General features: G+C 42.5%; 1 protein-coding gene across 3 annotated transcripts in view; it reads right to left on the reverse strand.

The window, feature by feature from the left end:
* The window catches only part of caln2 (calneuron 2), a 44,137-nt gene that overhangs the window by 11,527 nt on the left and 15,089 nt on the right, over positions 1-17,521 (reverse strand). For all 3 annotated transcript variants that reach the window (XM_033634127.2, XM_078172507.1, XM_078172506.1), the window contains exons 3-5: positions 16,944-17,087; positions 14,794-14,906; positions 1,067-1,220 (exon numbers count right to left, since the gene is read on the reverse strand). In XM_033634127.2, the coding sequence (XP_033490018.1) occupies positions 1,067-1,220; positions 14,794-14,906; positions 16,944-17,087 (411 nt within the window). The remainder of the gene's footprint in view (positions 1-1,066; positions 1,221-14,793; positions 14,907-16,943; positions 17,088-17,521) is intronic.

Genomic DNA, 17,521 nt, shown 5'->3' on the forward strand with positions numbered 1-17,521 from the left:
ACATTTGACGCATTAGGTATCCTCTTGCATCTGTTGTTGACGTTGACGCCGTGTCAGTTTACACTTGTTACATGTAGTGCATCTTATAATACACTTCTGATTTCACAGGTCATGTACAGTGTCTGCTGGTTAGATGCATACATTCTTTTTCGATGTAAACTGACAACATCAGTAAAACACCTCGAATTCACATTTATGTTCTTGTGCAACAACATCACGTGGTTGGGTTTAGAAAAAAACATGATGTTTTGGCTCAGCATGCACACAGAAAGCGAACAGTTTGTTGGACCTATCCGCCACACCTCCCACCTGCCCTATAGGGAATTTCCAGCTGCTTATATCACGTTGTTACTGACGAAATCTGGAACTGATGCCATTCGGCGGCATTATAAACTGACACCTACATAAGATGCCTTTTTGCGTTGATGCCTGACACTGAAATCATTGACAAGGCAGCGGTATTTGATGACTTGGGAATGAGAATGGGCTGGTCCAGTGGACATAATTGTTAGATGATGCAATAGTTGTTGAGCAGCTGCTAGGAAGAGCAAGAGTAACCTGTTCAGCTGCGTCTTCTTTCACTCCTTCTCATGAACATAGTAATGTGGGAGGATGGTGTTCCTATTTCTAATCCACCTAGATCTAATTGGTCTATTGTCTCTGAGCTTAACATTGGACCTATTTGAAATGCTGAACAAATTAGAAATGTGGCTAGTAATTCTAATTTGGCCTTTCTTCCAGTATTTATGCTAAGCTAAGCTAATTGTTTCTTGGCTCTAGCTCCATACTTAGTGCACAGATTTAAGAGTGGTATCAATCTTCTCATACAACTCTCAGCAAAAAGACAAACGTGTACATTATTTTCCCAAAATGTCAAATGATTCCTTAAAGAGTTTGACTGAGGATACAGGTAATTATTCTGAGAATGTTTTTGGTCATGGATACGTTTTCTTAGCTCTGTGTCAAATTACTGCTGTAAAACATCACATAAATTGTATAACAAAATGTCTTTTTATAAGCATTGGTATTTATAACAGAAAAGTTTCCACGAGAACAGCTTCCTCACCTCCCTCATACTCAGGGCAGTTCCCTGAGGTTTCATTGAGGCTCTCCTCCTCGGTGATGATGATGTTCTCTATGTCCTTCATTGTCAGGTGGTCCCGGAAGGCGTGGAACAGCACCTGCTTCAGCTCATCCAGAGACAGCTGCTGCATGTCAAACTGCAGGGGCACAAGACGATCAATGCAGAGACACAGTCATCCACAAATGAGCTTTATGAGGGCAGATAAATATAGAAGATTAGAATGAAGTGAGAAATGTACAAGCTGCTGTATTTTATTGCCAGAATGTGTAATTTCCAGGTATCGTATATAAGTAGGAAAGGAGTCAGTTATAATGTAATAGCAGCTTGCTTGCCTATGCATCACCTGTGCTATTTTTGGGTGCCTGAATCAGTATGCAAACCTGCATGTGTGTATTGACAAAAAGGGATAAATGCAGGCAAGCTCAATTGGTTTAATGGATGTATCAATTACAATGGAAATAGTGGCACATTTATGTCCTTGTAGGTGTTTGTATTCTCAGTTGTGCGTGCATGTTTGTGTTTAAAATGATAAATGGACTCTAAACAATCACTGACTCCAAGTCTGTATCCTAGCCTCTGTCCTGTTCCCTGCCTGCTCTGAGAAAACATCATGTCCTTCCTGTCCCCTGAGCAGATCCCCTCTGCATATCCAAAGACGCACACACACACGCCATCTTCAAACCCACTAGCATCGATGTCCAGATTATTTACCTCACTGACAGCCGCAAATACAATCAGTCGCTTGGTTTAGCACAACAGATGGACATACTGAGGCAGGCGAGGCAAAGAGGAAGAAAATAGGGGGGTATATATTGAGATAGAGAGAGAGAGAGAGAGAGAGAGAGAGAGAGAAAATAGGAAAGTATGGAGAGGTCAGAGAAAATTGAGATGAGGAGTGTAGTGGGAGACACAGATGGAGAAAGCAGAACTGGCAGACAATTATGGTAGCTAGAGACGTAAAAGAGTTGTGATGGTAATGTGGAGATGCTCATTTCAACAAGGGAACAGCAATACTGCTCATCCTTTATTGCCATGCTCGCTAAGCACTAAGAACAGCATCTGTCATGCTCGACCACCTTAGGTAAAACAGCAGATACTGTTTACCAAAGGAAAACTATCTGACGAGAGGTTAGAAATTGTACTACTAGTAGGACTGGGTATCACACCTCAGTGGCCTACTGGTACCGACCAAAATGTGTGACCATCAAGTACCAAAACTTGACAGTGAATGCCTGTTTTGGGAAACAGAATCGCTCTCTTGCTGCAAGTTAGATGAAAAGGTTGATACCACCCTCGTGTCTGTCTGTTAAAGGAGCAGTGTGTAGGATTTAGTGGCATCTAGTGGTGAGAACTGCAGATTGCAACCAGCTGAACTTCTCCCATGTGCCAAGCCTGAACTCCCAGTTAGGATTCCCTCAGTGTTCATTACTCAGGAGGGTTTTACTGGGAGCTGAATTATCTGCAGAGGTCTCTCCCTCTCCCAACCAAACAGACCCAGGTCAGACCAATGATTCGTGGCGAAACAAGTTGAAACAGGCAACTACTTGCAATCTTCTGCAATGTTCCGGTTCACACCATTGCAACTAGATCAGACGGTGTATCTGTGTTCTGATTTCCAGCTTTTCAGGCTTATTTTGTGGCTGAATATAATTTGTAGCTTCTTAAAATATGAACGAGGACAGTGATAGTGAGATACTGGCTACAGCTGCATTTGTAGTAGTGATGAAACAGTGAAAAACAGAAACAATGCACATAGCAACCCACCATCCAACACCAGCACATGGTGAGAATGGAAACAAAGGGCTCAGCAGGGACGGAGCACCTGCTGCAGCAAGTGTATACACCATCTGCGGTCATTCTGACTCGACCAGCAGACTTCACTACAAGGTGACTGGCTGTTGAAACAGGTGATGTGATTTACGTTTTGAGTTGCAGGTGACACCATCAGCCAGCTTGAGTTGAACTCAGACCGGCCAGTTCACACTGCAGCAAATTTTCTCTGCAATGTTCTAAAACAGCTTCATCTCATCAGGAATGTTTGATCTGAACTGGGCTTTAAGCTGGTAAAAACACTGAATGAAGCAGTTTCTCACAAAAAATAAAGATAAAAAATCTTGTTTTTCCAATGCTGCTCATCTCAGAGGGGCTGCTAACTATAGCCTTTTTAGATAGGAGATGTGCAAATTTGCAGGAAAGCCCAATCAGTCTTTTTTCAGCATTGGCAGTATAAAAACAAAATCGCGTAATACAGAATGTGCCTTTTCCGGGGCAATGGGGGGTGTGAGCAAGTAACAAACCATGTAGCTCAGTGTGTGACGTAAACAGTGACATGGGAGGGAAGCCGCGGCTAGTCAGTCCTTAGGCGATTCTCTTGTAAGTTGGCCCGTTCTTCACTGTTCCTGTCATATGACGGTTAATGGCCTCTTCGTTTGCGAGGACAAGGAGGGCGCCCAATTCCTTGTCTCCCCAGTTGCTCATCTTTACAGTGTCTGTCAGGTTTGCGTTTCCCCCTTGCTACTACCTGCTTGCTAATTCCTGCTATCAGCTGTTTCCTGTTTATCCACCGCCAGTGGCTTGCACGTGCGGCGTCATCAACAGCTCCTCCCACAAGTCTTCAACAGCCCCTCCCGTTGCGGAAGGCTGCCTTGGTCTGTTTAAACTAAAAGGGTTCTGCCAATATGACTACCCTACGAGGCGGAAAATTGGGCACCTCGGATCAGCTAGCCAATCCGGCTCTGTGTGTCTAAACGCTTGCAGCTTGTCGGCAAAATGGACCAACTTTCGTGGCAAATCTGGCAGTGTAAAAGGGGCTTATGATCGCCCATGCAAAAAACATGACAACGTGAAGGGTCGTACCTAGAGCCATACTGGTCTACTGAAGGAATATGGCTGTGCAACATGGCAGACTTCTTGATGAGGACCCACTCCCTATGTACATATAAACATCTTATTTTCAGGCAACAAAAATAATGATTCTTATTTTCAGGTGATTTTGCACTGAAACACAAACATACTTATTATATCACATTTCTGCCCATATATCCCCCTGAATCCTGCACACTGGACCTTTAAAGATGAAGCATTAGCTTAGCAACTGGTAGCACGGGGAAACAACTATCTTGGCTCTGTCCAAAGGTAACAAAATCTGCTTACCAGACCCACTAAAGCTCACGTTATTTATGGGAGGTTATGTGCCTGCATTGACTTTATAGAATCTTTTCGTCACTGTGAGGTTGCCAGGCAACTAGCAGAGAATCCAGCAAGTCACTGTTCCTGGTCAAGAAGTCCAGCATATATCCCCTAGTAAAACCTCAACATATCTTTTTGAGTATGCAGTTTTTATAAGCATTAAACAAAGGAGACAACATGCTAATTAGTGACCTTTAAAGGTGCTGGTAGATGGAATGTTTTCAACTTTTGGAGAAGCCCAGCTGCTTCCAGTCTTTATGCCAAGCTAAGCTAAGCTGTCTCTTGGTTATAGACTCATATTCAACAGATAGGAATGTGGTATCAACGTTTTCATTTAACTCTCAGCAAAAAAGCAAATAAGCATATATGTCATATTATTCCTTTAACCATATATTCCGATTTAAAGCAAGATTTGGACATTTATTTTATTGAGCTTCTCAACTGTCAAGACAATATCAAGATTACATTTAATACTTGAAAATATTTATCAAAGTAAGGTATAGGAAAATGTTTCACTTCAATATTTTAATCTCAGGTATTGTTTTTGAACTTGACTTGAAAAAAAAAATCAAATTATACGCAGCTGTATTTATCAATGTTATCTGCAATGTCAGATAACAACACTACAACAAAGGCAATCAGTGGAACATGACTAAGATATTAATGATATCATCTACCAACAGGCATACACACATGATAAGAAACACACACACACATACACACACGAATATTGAGCGGTTTCTTATTTGTTTTATATTTTGCATGTCTGCTGGTGTGTGCACTGATGTGCAGCCATAATGCACTGCAAATATGTATTGATCCAATCTAACCATTCAGACTGACTTTTCAGGTGATTTACACTGTAATTATGGAAACATGCCTATGGATGCACACACACACACACACACACACACACACACACACACTAATAGCAAACCTGGGACACTGCAGTAAACGGAAAAATCTTCTCACTTATACAAAGACAAACACACTCATTAAATTGTGGAGTCTCTGTCTGGTTTTCTATCTTTTTCTCTTCCCCCTCGCTCATGCAGATACTCTATTTGGTAGCTACGGTAAAAAGAGAAAACCTCAAAAGAGTGTGGAATCAATATTATTCACAATTTGGCAAACTTGATGAAACCAAAATGACCTTTTTCTTTTGTTTTGGAGAGGGCTCGGTTTCTCTCCGAGGCTATTTTGAATAGCAAACAAGCAAAAGTGACAGGAGAGGATAAAGACAGAGGGTCTGTCTGACACAACAAACAAGATTCAAAATAACAGCATAATAAATTGCATGCACCTCAGCCACAGCGAATGGGAAAAAAATAAATCAAAATGTGAACAAAAGTGTTTCTCCACCTCCAAAGTCTTTGAAGGTGCTCCACGACAAAAACACAATCTCAGATTAATCTTCATAACAGGCCTACATTTTCAATAATGCTGATTTTTATCTATGTCTGATTTTTTTTTATAATTCACGTGATTATACTTCAGATTTATGCAGCCAAATAAAAACAGAGATTGGATGTTTAACTGCTCTGACTCATGCAACCTCGTGTTGCACTCCAGGGCAGAGAAACAGGGAGTGGCAGCCGCAGTTTGAGGGCCTGAGCTGCCTGATCTCTGCTCTCCTCCTTGCCAAAGCTGTCTCTGGGTTGAATGGATGCTGGAAAATGGAGGAACAACTCTTTGGACTGCAGCCGCAGGACAGACAACATGACAGCTCAGAGCAGGAGCACGGAGTATGTGTAATGTTCCTGTCTGTCTGAGGGGGGGAAAGCCACAGTGGAGCCGCTACCTGTTACCAACCAACAGAGTGATTTCTCCTGCTGCCCGGTCTCTGAAGGACATACACACACACACGCACACAGATGAACAGGGGATGCAAAGACTCTAGAGTTTGCCTGTCTGAGCATTTCATCTTTCACTGAATGAACTAAAATACGTGACGTGTGTGTGTGTGTTTGTGTGCCTGTGAGTGTGCATGTGACAGGAAAACAACAGGGGGCCGTGAGCGGTGACCGGTGACATACTGAAGGAGCCAGGACACATCAATCAGAAGAACAGGTGCTTACACGCCGTCCCTCCTGTCTAAGCCTGCCTGCCCTCATACAGAACAAGCTTGTTTCGTCAGTCGTCCACATGCTTTGTCTCCTGACCCTTCTCTAAAAAGTCACCCAGAGTGACAAGCTTCGAGCATTGTTTCTTTTATTCTGTACTTTCCTATTTTTCTGTCCGGCAGCAGTGTTGTCAGGGTTAGGTGGCACCTTCAAGTCCGAGTGAAGTTTTTGTCTCACTTTGTATTAAAGTGCTTTAACCAAAAGGAAAATGTTTACAAAATGCCCTATACTATGTACACAATACACACACACGCATAGAGGCAGTGCTGTAGTACTCGAGATACACTTTTTGAAGGTCTTGGTCTCATGACTTGACCGCAGTTTAAGTCGGTGTTGTCTCAGTCTCAGATAAAGAGGACTCTGGATTTTATTCTTCAGGGATAATTGTCCGTGCAAAAACAGAGGTGTCGAATAGAGATGGTTAAATTGATTTCAGCTCCTTGTGTGTTTGCTCACAGAAAACAAAGGAAAATTCCCACACATGAAAGAAACCTCTGCAATACCCTTTGATTATTTTTTAAAGATATTTTCATGGTACATTTATACATACACACATATATACAGTATGTCGATAAGAGAGATGAAGATGAGTACAAGGCAGCACCTGCTTTGTCTCCTTTGTGGTGAAAGAGGTGAATGGAGAGGAATCATTTGTTTTTTTGTGGTGGTTTTTATGGAGATGTCGATCTTTCGGGTCAGTTAGAGGAGTGCCTGTGGTTTGCATGTTCCACATTTTATCATGTGTCATGCAGTGTAGGACTCGCCCTGGTCTGACCTTGGTCTCGTCTCGGCCTCAGTTCACCCTGGTCTTGATCATGACTTGGTTTCAGTTTAGGTGGTCTTGACTACAATACTGCATAGAGGACACATCTTGGTATAAAATTGCAGGTACAATAAGTTATTTTTAACAAAGACAGCAGAGGCTACAGCCAACCACGAATGAATAATAGATGAATTAGGTCCACAGAAACAGAATCAGTCACAATTGAATGTGATGAAATGCAATCCGAAGCAAAATGTTCCACAGTCCAGGCACGGAGAGCGAAGAGTCCCTGTCCCAGTCCCTTTTTAGACACCAGAGATAAAATAATTGCACTCGTGGAGGTACACTTTGGATGAAACCATTCACCAAATGGCAGTTATTATGTAACGTTTAAAAAAAAAATAGAAAAAAAATTACTCTACATTTGGCATCAGCGGTCATCAGTATGAACACTGCAGACTGTCTCAACAGATGCAGACGGCAGTGATAAGCCTGTCACTGGCCGGATATTTCATTCTGCCTCCCTCATCCCTCTTTTTAGTCTCTGTTTTCATTGAAAATATTACTGACAGGTGGTCGGCAGAAAAACCCTGTGTAACTTAATATAACTTTAACCTAACACTTGTAATATGACTTTTGACATAAATAAGTGCAGACTGGATGTTCACAAGTTCAAAGAGTCTGCCATTTGATTTTCACACAGTGGAAATAATTGGACATCATTGCCTGCCTGGAGAGACTGACCTCAGCCAAAAAAAAAATGACAGTGTAGTTTTTCTAAAGTGCTTAAAATGACTTATGTTAGTTTACGTATTTCTGGCAAATGGCCTCTTTCGGTCGGACAAATAATGACTGTTCTGTCGTCTTCACAAAGGTGGGAGTAGAGTGATGATGATGATGATACTGTATATTATTTCAAAACGTCTTGGGCAGAAGGTCAGGGTGGATAGATGGCTGTGTGGTGTATGTTACTTTGACACCTGGAGACCATGACTGGCATCCCAATCTTTAATATCAGTCATTCTTTCAACCATGACCACAAGTTTCCTCTGGAGTAGTGCAGCATTTTGGGAAACGTGCTTTTTACTTTCTTGCCAAGAGCTAGATAAGAAGATCAGTACTACTCTCATATCTGTGTGCTCATTAAGCTGGAACCAGGAGACTAGTTTTCTTAGCTTAGCATAAAGAGTGTTGACACCACTGTGCGTCTCCAAACGGAGACTCCAGGAAGCAAGTGCACATGCACAAGAAATAGTCCTGCACTTAACTTTCACGTAAAAACTACAACTTACATAAAAAAACAGTAAGGTGGGAGGTGGACTGTTGTGTATTGTTGGACAAACCCAGGGTAGCTGATTCCTGCTGTTTACAGCCTAAACCAGTGACTGTATATAAAGATAAAAAGCATGACAGCTCCCCAAAAGTGAAGCCAAAACATCTAGATCGCACCCTGGTGGCTGGCTGCAGTATAGGTCATAAACTCAGCCCCCTTCATATCAGCGGATGGAACATGGGGCAAAGTAAAACATAAAAGTACACATCAAATACATTTTTTCCAAAGATGTTTCTGTCATGTTAGGTAGGTCTTATCATGCTGACGTATGTTCAAGTGTTCATTTTCTGATAAGTTTGGTTTTGGTTAGATATTTGATGCTGTAAAAATGGGGTGTGATGTCATGAATAAGAGCTGTGTGCTCACAATCAGTGGTGCTGTTCTCGATTGGGTTGGATGGATGTAGGCCTGTGGATTGTAACTTGATATCATCCCTCCACTTCCTGATCGCTACTGCGCAGACTCTGGCTCCAAGACCCGCAAAATGGCAGCATATTTTGGCTTCATTTTTGTACCCACTGGTTGGAAGTAGCGACATACAGTTTACCTTTAAAAACAGTCTATGGTCTAAGCTACACCTCCGGCTTTACTTGGCATCATTAGTGTGTGGTTGGGTGTGGTCAAAAGTGTGCTTTGTTGCACCTTAAACCACAACCAACAGTGATGTCACATGATCCCAGAGTACATCTGCACATCACTGCAGCAAGGAGTATGCTATTGTTATGGACTCTGTGTGTGCTTATATCGCTTCTACAAAACTCTGGTGCAGAAGATCTACCTCTGAATTTTGGAGATTGTGTGGAAAATATATTTATATTGGTGGAACTTTTATATTGAAAGAGAAGTGCTCTATCAAAAATATCACAAACACACTTAGCTATGCTTCTGTCCCTTCATCTAGATGTTTTTGTCTTCCTCATTTAATGATAAATAGGGGAAGAAAGCATGGAAAATTTGGGATGAACACTGCATCAATAACAAGCTTAAAGGAGTTTCTTTGAAGATGTTACACAGACTTTACCCAGTACAACTTCTGCTAGAAAGATTCAGACTGAATATTGATTAGAAGTGTGATTTTTGTGGACCTGAGTTGGAGAGTATTTCACATCTATTTCTTCACTGTTTATACACATGAATGTTTTTGGATTGATGTAGCCACCTTTCCAAAAAAAAAAAAGGAACTCAAGATGAATGTTGAAGTAAATGTTTGATGTAATGTGTTACTTCAGTCAAAGAGAGTTTTTGGAATATTCTATATTCATGAGAAAAAAATGGTCAGGAACCAAGCTGAATTTTCTGCACTTTATTAATGAATTTAGACCTATAGCACCATCTTAATATTAAAAACAAAAAAGCTATTAAGACCCTTAAGTCATTAAACAGTTATAATAGGATGCACCTAACACAAGCTCTGATGTTATACATTGCAAATGTAATTTTTATGCCTCTGGCCAGAGGCATTTTCAGGTTGTCCATGCATCTGTACTATTCTCCTGAATGTGATATCTCAGGAACGCCTAGAGGGAATTTCATTACATCTGGCACAAACGTCCACTTGGATTCAAAAATGAACTGATTAGATTTTAGTGGTCAAAGATCAAGTTCACTGCGACCTCACAAAACAAGTTTTGGCCATAACTCAAGAATCCATAGGCTAATGATGAAGTGATGACATTTTATATCCAAGAAGTCAAAGTTCAGTTTAACTTTGACATTATAATGTTCTGCAACAACACTTTTCTGGCCATTAGTCAACGCCATAACTCAGGAACAGAGGAGGAGACATTTGGTCAGATACTGAGTTGGTAACACTAATTCTGGATGTCCACCTTGAAACTGTGCTGATGGTATAGATCTTCTGTGCTGTCGGGTTGAAGACGTGTATGAACTTCAAACACCTCATCATCACTCACAAAGCTCTCCACAACCTGGCTCCCTCATACCTGTCTGAGCTCCTTCACTCCCTCCTGCACTCTTAGGTTTGCTGATGCCAACCGCCTGGAACTCCTCCTTACTCTCAAGAAAACCCTCAGAACACACCTTTTCAAAACTGCCTATAACCTCAAAGTTCAGTGTACTTCACCCCTTCCGCAGTATTTCCCTCCCTCCCTTCCTCCCTATGGATTTTGTTTTGACTGCTGTTGTTGTTCTCTGTGAAGCATCTTTGAGTATCCTGAAAAGCGCTATATAAATCCAATCCAGCCTATCCCAGCTGACATTGGACGAGAGGCGGGGTACACCCTGGACAGGTCGCCAGACTATCACAGGGCTGACACACAGGGCTCTAGTTTCCCGGCGCAGCGCAGGTGGTGCATGGTGGTGAACCCCGCGCAGAGCTAGTTTCGAGCAGCGCAACCCGAGGCGCGCTCAGTTTGGTAGTTTGGCAGACCGAGGTGCGCTGAGATGGGTGTGGTGGCGCAGCAGGGTGAGGTGTCGACAGATCCAGCTTGGCACAGTGGCAGTTTCGTGCCAAAAGGCTTCGCCGAAGGTGCGCTAAAAGCTCGCCAGCTGAAACCAGGTCTACTGTCAGCGCAGGCAGAGCGCAGCCGGTGTAAGCTGAAGTTTGGCTGACCGGCAGACAGTGCGCACACGTCACCAAAACCTCACAGGCAGGTTTCCAGAATGTCAGGCACATTAACGATGCAATAAATAGCCACAAAACCACTATTCAATGCAACTATCTGCTATCAGCACATAAATGTAACTCTATATCGACTGTCCTGTCACATCTGATGTCAGATCAAAGGGGATTGGCACCGTTTGGCAAGTTTGGCACGCGTAATGGAAACCGAACCTGATTTGATTAACACAGCTGCAAACTAATGAGTTCACATCCCTCTCAGCCAACCACAAACAGCCACAGCATCAGATAGGGAGTATATATTCAGCATCTGTCATCTTAGAAAAGTCAAAAGAACAGAAACAGAGTGAGACTGCAGAGAGAGAAAGAGAGAGAGCGCGCGCGCACGAGAGAAACGCATCATTGATTTACAATTGTGGTGACCTCCTCCCAGGCTACCTTTGCATCATCAGCCCGTGGAGGTCTGCTCGCAGTTCCGTATATTCGGACACTGCGAGTTTGGACCTCCTGGACCAAAACATCAGTTTCCTCCTGGGAGGAGTTTGGCCATCTGACGCTGCTGCTCTCTTCTGCCATGGCGAATTGAGTAAACTCTCATTACACCTTCGCGCGGCGCATTTAAGGGCGAGGAGAGGGGCTCATTTGATTGATGTGATGTGTGTAAAACCCACTCCACGCCTTCTGTCCTCCCTCTTTCCGACTTGCGCAGGTAGGAGGGACGGAGGTGGGAAAGAGGAGTAGCTGCGCCAGGGCGCACGGTGTGCCAAACTTACAAAATCCGCCTGGCCACACCCAGTTGGCGAAGCGCAGGTGCGCTGCGCCCCCACTGCGCCCAGTCTGCGAAACTAGAGCCCATAGAGACAGACAACCACACTCACATTCACACCTACGGACAATGTAGAGTCAACAGTTAACATGCATGTCTTTGGACTGTAGGAGGAAGCCTGAGTACCTGGAGAAAACCCATGCTGAACCCTTTTACTGTGAGGCGACAGTGCTAACCACTGTTCTACTGTGCCACCGCAATTGCATCAAATATGGTAACACCCTCATTTATTTTATTCATAAAAAAATACATCCAGGCATAGACAACCAACGGAGGAACTTCAGGAAGTAACTGCACCTGGCAACTTGACTGGTTGGCGGAGGCATTCAACCACAAGGCAGTCATTCTAATTCTCTTTTTTGTTTTGTTTTTTATTATCTATATATATCTGTTTTTACCTCTGTGCATGTATACAATAAATAAAGTGAACAAAAAACTAGAGAAACTAGAGCAAAGGTAAAAAGTTATACCTCTTGAGGTCAGCAAAAACCCAAACCTCTAACCCCCAAGAAAGAAACATTACTCTTTAAAAAGAGGGCTATACATGGTTTGGTGGTCCTTGTGGGGGCAGTTACTCAGGCGATAGAGCAGGTTGGGAATTTATTGTACGGTTGGCTCAATTCCCAGTTTCTCCTGTCTACATGTTGTATCAAGTAGAGCAAAACCCCCAAAACTGCTCCTGATACGTATTGTCCTTTAAGACAAAAAGCATCTGCCAAAGACACTGATAACATTTCTCGCTATTGTACACCGATTTAAGATTCTTCAGACCTCTCTCCAGCGCTATCTCAGCGTAAACATATTGCTTATAGACCATAAACATTGTTGTGATATTGGCTTGTGTTTGTTTTCCATCTTTAGGCACTCTAGCTTCATTTGCAATGGAAGACTGGGTGCTCCCTTTTTCAAATCTAATTTACTGACTGTCAGCAGAAAAGAGGCAACTTGAGTCAGGAGTTTTTCAAAGCAGATACAGTATGCATCTAAATCTCCCCAAGCTTTTACCCGGACCACGCTACAGTGGAAAATAAACAGGAAAACAGAAAGGTTTTTTAGATATTTTAACGGCACACTGAATCTAAACAAGCAGTGGACACACAAAATGTATTCAACAGATGCACAAAAATTCACTCACTGAGGTGAAATGCAATTACACACAAAACAAGCCAACTCCTTCTTCTCCTTGAAGAAGTCAATCATTATACATCTCACTGTGCCAGGAGAATATTATCTGAACATACTGAACTGAGTCATTATGGCCCACCATGATGTGCCTCCTTCTCTTCCATCTTTTTTTTTTTTTCTACACAATGACTCTCCCTCTCTTCCTGTCTCCCTCTGAGGTCTGTGAAATATAAACAGACACACAACATACACACACACAAAATGCTGCTCTCACTGTCCCCAGAGACACACTTCCTCCCACCATTTCCTCCCCCTCCTCCTCCTCCTCTCTCTTCCTATACGCTTTCATTCCTCGCTCCCTCTCCTGCTTCTCTCCTCTTCCGTCTCTCATTTTTTCCTTCCCCTTCTTCCTGTTTTCTTTTAGTCTCTCTGTCTCTTTGTGGGAGGTGAACATTTTAAATCACCCCTGAGACGAACACAGTCTGCGACCTTCATGAATCACAGCCTCCCGTACCTCTTCTTTCATTTTCTCCCACTCTCCTCCTTTGTGGTTTTCCTTTATATTCCTGTATCTTTATGTGGGGCATCCCCCTCGCCAGCACCACCAACACCACCCTCCCCATTCCCCACATATTGTCCAGCTCGCCGCTCTATTCTCTCATCTCTTTCAGCCGTGCTGGCTGGCACACTGTAGTCCGTCTTGCTCCATCCCTGCTTCATGGATGCAGTGTGTCTCATTTATAAAAGGTGTTCCATTTCACACGATGTGGAAAGAAACGGTCTTGATGTTAAAATCAGTCTCTGATGCGTGAATGGCATGGATAGTTTTTTTTTTTAAAGATATTTCCTGAAATGATTGCACAATGAAAACTAGGGTAAAAATGTCTATGTAAATGTAGCCCAGTATGTGTTTGTAACCTGAAACACACACACCTCCTCATTTCAGTGAGTCACCCTCTAAATGTTTCTCCTCTCATTTGACTCAAGGAAAGCAGAGAACAGCTTCCTGAGAGCTGTCACCCTGCTCAACCAGCCGTCCTCGCGCTCAACTCCCCCCCCGCCCCCTTCCCTACACACTCAAAACCCTGCACTTTTCATTATTGTCGCATGTCTTACCTAAGAGGCAAAGAAGCACTCTGAGAGCAGCAAATTTTCTGTCCGGAGTAATTTTCAAAAACAAAGCAAGCACGTTCAAAAGCATGTAGATGAGCTGCAGCCTTAATCACCACTGAGGCCATGTTTGGACACTTAAGAGCGCACAAGCTTAGACTTTCCTCATACAGAGGCACATCCCTGAAATCTTTATTATGGTAATACCCTCTGCAACAATGTGAATGATAAACACACACACACAAACCCAAACCCCAAAACATACACATACTCACATAACGAAACACATTTAATTCTCAGCAGGTCTCTTTTCCTTCAAGGCCCTGAGTCGAGAGAAAAAAAACTCTCTGTTTTTGTCAGAGAACAGAAGAAGCAGGTGGGGGGCCTGAGAGTGTGTTTGTGTGTTTGTGTGTGTGTGTGTGTGTGTGTGTGTGTGTGTATTTTTGCACTTTAGGTAGGTGTGTGCCTGTGCAGAGTCCCTGCAGAAACCAGGATTGTGCTTAAGGATGCAAGACTTGCTCTGACTGCTGAAATACACAGTGAGAGGTGAGGCAGAGTTAGTGAGCAGAGGCATAAAGGATGTAACTGATAAGCGATGAGGATTGTGAGTGATGAGAAACAGACTCCGGCGTCGGGAGGAGGAGGTTTTTGTCTTTCACCTGCCAGAAGATGTTGTCGATGGTGTTGCCCAGGAATCCTTCTCGGTTGTCGGATGACAGCAGTTTGGGCCCCAGTATCGTCATGAACTCCTCAAAGTCCACCTGGCCGTCCCCTGCAGGCAGGCAGGCACACACACACACACATACACACACACGTACGGAAAAGGGCAGGGAGACAGACCGGGACAAAAGAAAATCAGAAACACAGACAGGAAGGCTGGCAGACAGGAGCTAAATAATGCATTTTATGCTGAAGTTTATTCGCTTGCTGAAACAAAGAAAAGCGCCCTGAGGTAGATCAACAGATGGATGTGCCCCCATCCGTGACAAACACCCATGCATCATCAACACTAATTCACCTATCAAATAAGGTATCTGCACCTGTGCGAGTGCGCGCCTGTGTGTGTCTGCATGCGAGTGATTGCGGGCTCGTTTTTGCTTTGAAGCAACAATTCGGGGAACATTTCACAATTTTAAATTCAGGGGACACAACTTGTAAGTGCATTATGTATTCTACTCCTGCATGTTGCTGGAGATAGCAATCAACAACCAGCGTCCCGTGGAATTAATACTCACTGAACATCTCCACAGCATGTCTTATAGCCGAGTTACTGCATAAACTTATTATACTACATATTGCCAATATTGATGTTACCATCAGTTTACAGCGTTATCTAATGTTCTATTTGTTATGTGCTACAAGATGATGTAGAAGTAGTCTGCACCAGTCTCAGTGCTGCCGTGTTAGTATTGGTGGCAGGATAACTTTTTATTTTATGGGTCTGTAATTTCTGAATAATTTCCAAGAAGTTCTCTGGAAAGAACTGTGTAATTTGGTGCTAATTACAGGGAAAATAGAGACAACATTCAATTTGCGCTCTTGCACTGAATGAATTTTAATTAACTGCTGTGTAACATAGGGAGTGTTTTAGTCACAGCACAGTAGGCCAGCTGAACATGCAAGAAAATAGAGTTCAACATGTATGGAGAATTGAATTTTCAATTCTATTTACTTAGGTTTAAATGAAGCTGTTATTTCAAGGAACTCACCCCCCCTCCTATGATTAGTGCCAAATTACACAGTTGGTTCCAGAAAATGCCTCCGAAATAACTAGGAAATTGCAGAGCCGTAAATGGAAGTGTTACTTTGTAACACAGTATATCATTAGTATTAAACAGCGTCAGTTCTCTGCTCTGGATCCTGACTGCAGTTTCTTAAAAAATGCAGCTTTAAATTAACATAATAGAATCTTATATTTTAAGACTACTTTGCCTTAAACCTGAGGGCAGGACAAGAATATAATTGTAGAGATCAGTGGATTAATATTATTGAAGAAGGGATTTAACGGCACAAAATTAATCATCTGGAGGACCGTGCAGATTGTCTAACACCTGATAATAATTGACATTCCTAAACTAATTGCGCCTATGCCCGCTTTCAGTGCTTTATTAGCGACGACATCGAGATGATAGAAGTCAGAGGTAGAGGATTTTAAAAGATATATTGTCTCCCCTTGGAACAAATGGCAGCGCTGCTCTCAGATGGTCAGACTACTCAGGGAGGCAAAAGCAAAAAGCTTTTAGCTTTGACCTTTGATATTTATTGCGAACTGTGGAATCAAGAACAGGCAGATAAGAACGAGTTGAAAGATTGACTAGCTTGTTTGTGATTCAGGGACTGCTTAGGACTAAATGCAATCCTCTGTGGATTTACAAGCAGAGCTGGAGTTTAAGGAGCAGGAGCAGACAGGTTCTCTCTTTATTGTCTCCAGGGGAATTTATTTTTGACAATTGACCACCTGCTGCTCTTAAGGCAGTTTAGAAACAGGGGAACATAGGCTGTAACTCAAAAGCTCATTTTGCTTCAAGCAAGTAAAAGAGGCATTATGTTTTTGGCATCATATATTAACTTTTTTTTTCATTTACATCACATTAAAATTCAACACAGACAATTTGTCATTCAGCTTCTTTCTTTGGAAGGAAATCATTCTTCTTGTGCCCGTCATATTTCAACACAGACACAATGGTAAATAAACATTACACTCATGCAGTTTATGTTAAACAGCCCTTTATGAAAAAGGTTCACTCTGTGTGTTTGCGTGCATGCTCTGTGCATGCACCCAAGTGTGTGTCCTTATGTAGTGCCTCACCATCCATGTCCAGTCTCTGCATGATGATGGCCAGCTCCACTTCGCTGGGCATGTAACCCAGGGAGCGCATGGCCATGCCCAGCTCCTGTTTGGAGATGAAACCATTCCCATCACGATCCAAAACACGAAACGCCTCACGGATCTCTGCACAACAAATGGACAATATATCACTGTACATTACTGTCTGTCTGGCTTCATCTCTTTCCTTTGGGGATATAAGACATATTATTTTACTGTTGAAGATAATTTTGGCCAGTTTTTTTATTGTGTGAGTATTTAATGAAATCTACAGAAATAATTCTATAGATAAAAATATTGTTAACGTTGAGGTTGATCCATTTATTTTTTAAGTTTTACGTTTTTAAGTATGATTTGTCTGTCTTGGTGTATTTATTTTCTTGTTGTGTATGTGTCCTAAAGGTCAGGGGGTCATCACAGCAGATGAAAATATCTGTTATTAGTTCCTCAGTCTTGTCTACACTGCTTGCTACACTACAAATGTTAACAAGACAGAAGAACAGCAGTATTAGTCATTTGTTCAGGTTCATACACTTGACGCACAAATGACACACGTTCAC

This window comes from Epinephelus lanceolatus, chromosome 11 (genome assembly GCF_041903045.1).
Source record: "Epinephelus lanceolatus isolate andai-2023 chromosome 11, ASM4190304v1, whole genome shotgun sequence".
NCBI lineage: Eukaryota > Metazoa > Chordata > Actinopteri > Perciformes > Serranidae > Epinephelus > Epinephelus lanceolatus.